General features: G+C 33.2%; 1 protein-coding gene across 1 annotated transcript; it reads right to left on the reverse strand.

Annotated features, from left to right (window-relative positions):
* Positions 1–805: 805 nt before the first annotated feature.
* On the reverse strand, positions 806–7,378 carry LOC134248471 (uncharacterized oxidoreductase YqkF-like). Its single transcript, XM_062730864.1, has 4 exons — positions 7,292–7,378; positions 3,365–3,550; positions 1,584–1,742; positions 806–956 (listed from the first exon to the last, which is right to left on the reverse strand). The coding sequence occupies exons 1-4, from the start codon at positions 7,376–7,378 to the stop codon at positions 885–887; spliced, it is 504 nt and encodes a 167-aa protein (XP_062586848.1). The 3' UTR covers positions 806–884.
* Between the last annotated feature and the right edge of the window lie 665 nt (positions 7,379–8,043).

The following is an 8,043-nucleotide window of genomic DNA, read 5'->3' on the forward strand; positions in this document are numbered from 1 at the left end:
ATATAAATATACACCGACCTCCATAGTAAGTTATAACCGATCTACAACAGAGAAATCACTGATATAAATATACACTGTCCTCCATAGTAAGTTATAACCGATCTACAACAGAGAAATCACTGATATAAATATACACTGTCCTCCATAGTAAGTTATAACCGATCTACAACAGAGAAATCACTGATATAAATATACACTGTCCTCCAGAGTAAGTTATAACCGATCTACAACAGAGAAATCACTGATATAAATATACACTGTCCTCCAGAGTAAGTTATAACCGATCTACAACAGAGAAATCACTGATATAAATATACACCGACCTCCATAGTAAGTTATAACCGATCTACAACAGAGAAATCACTGATATAAATATACACTGTCCTCCATAGTAAGTTATAACCGATCTACAACAGAGAAATCACTGATATAAATATACACTGTCCTCCATAGTAAGTTATAACCGATCTACAACAGAGAAATCACTGATATAAATATACACTGTCCTCCATAGTAAGTTATAACCGATCTACAACAGAGAAATCACTGATATAAATATACACTGTCCTCCAGAGTAAGTTATAACCGATCTACAACAGAGAAATCACTGATATAAATATACACTGTCCTCCATAGTAAGTTATAACCGATCTACAACAGAGAAATCACTGATATAAATATACACTGTCCTCCAGAGTAAGTTATAACCGATCTACAACAGAGAAATCACTGTTATAAATATACACTGACCTCCACAGTAAGTTATAACCGATCTACAACAGAGAAATCACTGATATAAATATACACTGTCCTCCAGAGTAAGTTATAACCGATCTACAACAGAGAAATCACTGATATAAATATACACTGTCCTCCATAGTAAGTTATAACCGATCTACAACAGAGAAATCACTGATATAAATATACACTGTCCTCCATAGTAAGTTATAACCGATCTACAACAGAGAAATCACTGATATAAATAAAATATAGTCTGTCTTTGTGTCTTACACTTAGTAGTCTTAGCATTTATTCATGTAAATCTAGTGTGGATCTCTTTGTGTTTGACGTCAGTGGGCAAGGACTATGGATATTGAAATGGGAGGCCTTGTGTCATTGAAATCTACAACATTTTTAAAATTTAATTTCAGGAATTCTTTTTTCACACTGAAATGGAAATATAAGAAATTACTGTCTTGTTAAAAGAGTGTGCCAGGGAAATTACAATAGTTGGAAACGCGGGATAATTTATGTGTAACGAGCTTTACATACTCTACAGTGACTTAACAGGGATTCCTTCAATACACTGACCTACGTAGTTAATTTTAGTTTAAGTATATATCTAGTACATGTATACTGTAAAATTACATAATTTTGTGGGGTCAAATTTTCGTGGTTTGAGGAAAATCTCTTGGTTCGTGGGGATTTGATTTCATATCAAGAATTAATGATTACTAATGCATGTCTTATTTTATATTTCATGGTGGACATGAATTCATGGGTCTCGTCATACCTCAAAAACAACGAAAATTAAACCTTATGCAGCATATTTTGCATTGCTATTTATATGTTGACCCACTAACCTGGTTTGTGATTGGTTTTCCTCCGGCTTCCACAAAGTTCTTCATGTTGATTGGTCCAAAGTTGGAGACTCCGTAATACTTGATACGACCAAGAGAGATCTGTCTGTTAAGTTCCTTGACGGAGTCTTCCATGTTCTCCAAGAAACTGGCAAAGTGGACCTGTATATATAGACAACAACAATAAACTGACAAAGTGGACCTGTATATAGACAACAACAATACTCTGGCAAAGTGGACCTGTATATAGACAACAACAATAAACTGACAAAGTGGACCTGTATATAGACAACAACAATAAACTGACAAAGTGGACCTGTATATAGACAACAACAATAAACTGACAAAGTGGACCTGTATATAGACAACAACAATAAACTGACAAAGTGGACCTGTATATAGACAACAACAATAAACTGACAAAGTGGACCTGTATATAGACAACAACAATAAACTGACAAAGTGGACCTGTATATAGACAACAACAATAAACTGACAAAGTGGACCTGTATATAGACAACAACAATAAACTGACAAAGTGGACCTGTATATAGACAACAATAAACTGACAAAGTGGACCTGTATATAGACAACAACAATACTCTGGCAAAGTGGACCTGTATATAGACAACAACAATAAACTGACAAAGTGGACCTGTATATAGACAACAACAATAAACTGGCAAAGTGGACCTGTATATAGACAACAACAATAAACTGGCAAAGTGGACCTGTATATAGACAACAACAATAAACTGGCAAAGTGGACCTGTATATAGACAACATAAATTCTTCATGTAATTTTGAAAGTATTTCATAGAAAATCTAAAATGAAATAAATCACAAATAATGGGGCCCAAATAATGAAGTTACAATGCCATTGTTAAAATTTAATTTATCTGAGAGGGCAGAAGGTGGATGAATCTTAAAACAAACTGCCAGGAAAACTTCTTAATGGTCTAGCTTCCCTGAAATTCTACTCATTAAAATGTAATTAAGAAGAATAAGACAAGAAGATAAAGAGACAATATAAATACATGTAATATAAACATGTACAATTCTATGACATTCTTCCATTGAGGTGATTTTAGCAAGAGTTATTCCTCATGGCCAACATATTGTAGGTCAACATTCCCAGATCCCTTCATTATTCAACCAAGTTCAATTTGATACACTGGTTACTGAGGTAAAGATAACACTATTTTTCTTATGAACATGATGAATATACATGTACATTTGTTTAAGCCTCTTTTAATTCATAATTTTAAAATGGTAAATATTTTCCCCATATATATTTCTCACATACATGTTTAAAATTTGTTTCTCAAAGAGGAAAATTCACTGCTTTGCCCTTCAAGATGGCGGCTAAGGGGAATAACTCAGTGGCAAAATACATCATAGGAAAACGGTCTCTATAAATAATGTATACCAGTAAAAGGTCAACATATTAAGATGTCTTTCGTTTATTTAGACTCTGTGTAACAATTTTTTTTTTTACCTGTAAGATACTGTAGTTTATTTAGACTCTGTGTGACAACTTTTGTTGTTACCTGTAGAAGTCTTTAGTTTATTTAGACTCAATCTGTGTGACAACTTTTGTTTTTACCTGTTTACAAATGTAAGTCTTTAGTTTATTTAGACTCCGCGTGAAAACTTTTGTTTTTACCTGTAGAATGTCAACAGAAGATGTCTTTAGTTTATTTAGACTCCAGGTGACAACTTTTGCTGTTACCTGTAGAAGTCTTTAGTTTATTTAAACTCTTTGTGACAATTTTTGTTTTTACCTGTAGAATGTCAACATAAGAAGTCTTTAGTTTGTTTAGACTTCTTGTGACCGCCTCATCGATCTGCTGGGGGGAGTAAGGAGGGGTATTGGGTCCCTCCCGGAATCCGAACTTAGTCGCGATGACGGCATCCTGACGACGTCCCTCAAGACACGCCCCTAGAACCTCTTCTGATCCAGCATAACCCTGAAATACATCAAAATTATAGAAATACTATAAAACACATCACAAATATAACAAGAGGCCCACGGGCCTTATAGGTCACCTGAGCATCATGCAACAACTTTCAAATGATTGAATTTGTTTCATGTTTTAAGCTAGTGATGGGAATCGGTAAGAATTTCATAATCGATGATTGGGTTCCTCTAACTAACTAATTATCGATTATAATCGGACATGTAAAAAGTATATCAATTTAAAAGAGTAAATGGTAAGAATGGGTAAATGACAACTCTCTTTGGTGATCCAGTTTGTCCTTTGTTCATTTTATAGAACTAAAAGTATGCCCATGCCCAGAAACATGATTTGTTATCCGGGTAGAAATGCAAGAGTTTGTTAATTGTACAATTACGTTACACAAACGAGTCAGAAGCAATGCTGTGGATAGAAAATTATGGTTAAAAACTATATGGCTTGTAAAATAAAATAATAAACCGATTAATCAGAATTTTAAAAATGCAATCGATTGCTTGGATTATGTCAGCAATCGACTGATTTTCGATTATAATCGATGATTGGAACACCACTATTTTAAGCTACACGCTAAGGCATTCACAATTTTGGAAGAGACACTCTTGCTCATCATAACTATGTACTTAGTTAGTTTATTTAAAACCTAGGAGCAGAGAAGAAGATTTTCAAAGATTTAATGCATTTTCATTATATAATCAATATAGAGCCCCGCCCTAACACCAGAACCCCTGACCCTGGGGCCATAAAATTCACAATTTATGAAGAGGCATTCTTCCTCATCATAACTATATACTTAGTTTGTTTAATACCCAGTAGCAGAGAAGATTTTCAAAGAAATAATGCATTTTCACTATATAATCAATAGAGCCCCGCCCTAACACCAGAACCCCTGACCCTAGGGCCACAAAATTCACAAATTTGGTAGAGCCTCTCTTGCTCATCATAACTATGAACTTAATTTGTTTATTTAATACCCAGGAGCAGAGAAAAAGATTTTTAAAGACTTACTGCATTTTCACTATATAATCAATAGAGCCCCGCCCTAACACCAAAACCCCTGACCCTGGGGCCATGAATTTCACAATTTTGGTAGAGGACTCAATGCTGATTACAATCAAACCAACAGTTTGACTGCTTGATGTCAGGGAGTAAAGAAGAAGATTTTTAAAGATCGCACTATTTTTAGTGGTTTTTGCCCGACCCCCAAGGCCCCAGGGGGGCGGGGACCACGAAATTCACAATTTTTGTTCCCCTTCACCCATAGATGCTATATGCCAAATTTGGTTGAAATTGGTTCAGTGGTTTCAGAGAAGAAGCTGAAAATGTTTAAATGTTAACGCACGACGGACGACAGACGACGGACGACAACGGACAAAAACGGATAGCAATAGGTCACCTGAGTTTACTCAGGTGACCTAAAAATACTATAAAATACATCAAAATTATAGAAATACTATAAAATACATCAAAATTATAGAAATACTATAAAATACATCAAAATTATAGAAACACTATAAAATACATCAAAATTTTAGTTTTATCTAGCATAACCTAAAAATACATCAAAATTATAGTTTATCCAGTGTAACCCTAACAAGAGGCCCACGGGCCTTATAGGTCACCTGAGTTTTATGCAACAACTTTCCAGTTACAGTGTATTGAATTTGATTCATGTTTTAAGCCAGATGCTATATGGCATTCACAATTTTGAAAGAGGCACAATTGATCACCATAACAATACACTTTACAGTTGCTTAGCTTGGTAACTGAATACCCATACGCAGGGTAGGGGAACAAAAAGGCACTCCAAGTAATCAGTAATATTCAGCAATAATTAGTAGTGCCCCTTACACGGTGACATAAACCCCTGACCCTAGGTCCAAACATTGCACAATTTTTTAAAAGGCACCCTTAAAATTGCCTATCAAAAAAATAAATAAATGTTTTATAAAAACAAACGAGCAGATTTCAAACAATAAATTCATTTTCAGTATATAAGCAGTTTACTCAGGTGACCTAAAAATAGAGAGGTTGAGATCTTTAATGTGTACCCATACGTGTACTTGTGCTTATACTTTGACGTACACAACTACACATACACTTTTTTTTTTATTTTGTCTGTTGAGATTTTTATGCTGTGTTACAGTACGTGTACATCGTAATCACTTTCTTTGTTTTTACTATTTGAAAGTTCTGTGACCTCAGTTTCAATAGATAAATTGGTAAGCAAACCTTGATAAAAATAATGCTCGTGAAACTAAAAATCCTATATACAATGTGTACATGTAATTTATAACAACTACCAGGTACAATTTCATGCATAAATTGACTAATTTTCATTATTAAAACTTGAAGTTTTCAATTATGTGACACAGTGTAGATGTCATTCCACATGTACAAGTTCCAAGAATGTGTAGTAATCTTGATGATTTAATACTCACAAAAGTTTGGTTATTCCCCTCATGCACATATATCTACTCGTACATCGAAGTGCAAGTTTGAAATCTCTATACCTCTCTAATACATCAAAATTATTGTTTTATCCAGCGTAACCCGAAAATACATCAAAATTATCATGATTAACATTGATTATATACAAATTACATCAAAATTATATTTTATCCAGTGTAACTCTCACAGAATCTCGATGTCTCTAAGAAGATGACAATATATTATATTGGATCAGCTGATACCTCAGCTTGAGTAATGCAAATATTTTTGTATGATTGTAACAGCAGATAAATGGGCAGTACATGCAGTCCTTTGGAATTCTTACACATATTTTGAAATTTTATAAGCAGGGTTACATGTGCATTGAACAAAAATTTTGATACAATATGAAACTATATTTTATAGGGCCATATATAGGATTCCTTAAAGAATTCTATCAAAAAGTCTTTAATTTATATCATTTAATGTACCATATATGAGTGGAATTAAATGTTAGCATGATGCTCATTTAGTGATTTTAATTTAGCGATCAATACTTAATTTTTAGTGGGAAGTAACTTTTGTGATTTTTAATTGCTCACCAAAGAAGCTATGACACTTCTAAGCAAATAATATTTAATTTTAGCGATCTCTGCAGTACCCTTGCTAATAATGCCAAAATTAAATCCTCACTAAATATTTATTGACTATCTATACAATGATGTCAGACAAGTATGTGTGGTTAACAATGTAGCTGCAGAACTGAACAACTGTTTGCTTGTGAAAATTAGATAAAGCAGAGAGGGCTACAGATCCAAGCATCGTAGAAAACCAAGTCTGCTTATTTGTTGCTCACCTCAGATATTACTGTAATAGTACCCAATGTAAGTGATCAAAAAATGGTGGCGTTAATCCAAGGTTTTTACAACGCTTGGACCTGTAGCTCTCTGCTTTATCTGTCCAAATTATCTGAAGCAAAGAGCTACAGCTCTGCAGCTACAGTTTATTAAGGATTGTGTTATATACAATGATGTCAGGCGAGCATCCGCAATGTGCAATTATACCATATGAATTAATACATGTAAATTATAACATGGTTTTAATGAAGTTCAACATGCTTATAATGCATGTAATAAATCGCATGTAACATTTATAATATATATAACATGTAATCGCTAATATCGCATAGCCATTTCATTCCTCTTATTTTTAATATATAAAGCTGCTGCAGATCTCTTCTTAAAACTTTAAAAAAATCTACAACTGCTGAATTTAATTAATTAATTTAATTAATGAGCCTCTTACCTCTGCTGTGTCAAAAAAGTTTACGCCGATCTCAAAACACTTGTCCACTATAGCTCTGGACTCCTTAAACAAAAGAACATAGTACATTTAATATACAATAACATATACATGTACATATGTAAGTAATACAATAATCTGTCGACAAACCAAATTTTTTTTTAGGAGGGGGGGGGGGTGTGGATTAAGTCAATTTTATGATACCAATACAATATTATCAATGTCTAAAATTATGCAATTTTTAAATATAGACACAGTGTACTTGTAAATTTATAATTTTGTTCAATCTGATCAAAAGAAATTGTCTTATCATCTCTTAAATGAAGTATGATTAGTTTTTTTTTCTCCTTAAACATGTTAAATTTTGGGGAAAAAAAATTAAGATACCAGTTACTAGTATTTAAATTAATTCCTTTGACTACTCTTTCAAACTTTTTTTCATGTTCCTCTTTCACGTAACCATACACTGACTTTATCGTACTTTTAACATATTTTCTCAAACATTTTTCTGAAAAACTAATAATTTTGAATATTTTTAAGTGTAACAAAATTGAGATTTTAATTATTCAAAGAATAAAAAAATCTCGACTTCGGGAGAATAATGATTGATCGAGATCATTCAGACTTGTCATGACAATGTCTTCTTCTGTGTAACCTAATACTATTTTAAGGCTTTGTGAAGGACTGTGTCCACTGTGTGTACATTTATCTTAACTCTGACCTCATTTGATATGCCATATGTGTACATTATCTGA

The sequence above is a fragment of the Saccostrea cucullata genome, unplaced genomic scaffold, assembly GCF_032062105.1.
Source record: "Saccostrea cucullata isolate Sc308-1 unplaced genomic scaffold, CSIRO_AGI_Scuc_v1 ctg20547, whole genome shotgun sequence".
NCBI lineage: Eukaryota > Metazoa > Mollusca > Bivalvia > Ostreida > Ostreidae > Saccostrea > Saccostrea cuccullata.

Excerpts from the sequence above, each read along its gene's own strand:
- LOC134248471 (XM_062730864.1), bottom strand. The coding sequence starts at position 7,378 with ATGTACTATGTTCTTTTGTTTAAGGAGTCCAGAGCTATAGTGGACAAG. Across the intron at positions 1,743-3,364 it reads CTTATGTTGACATTCTACAG|GTCCACTTTGCCAGTTTCTT; the intron begins GTAAAAACAAAA and ends CTATATATACAG. Across the intron at positions 957-1,583 it reads GAAAACCAATCACAAACCAG|ATCGGTTATAACTTACTATG; the intron begins GTTAGTGGGTCA and ends TCTCTGTTGTAG.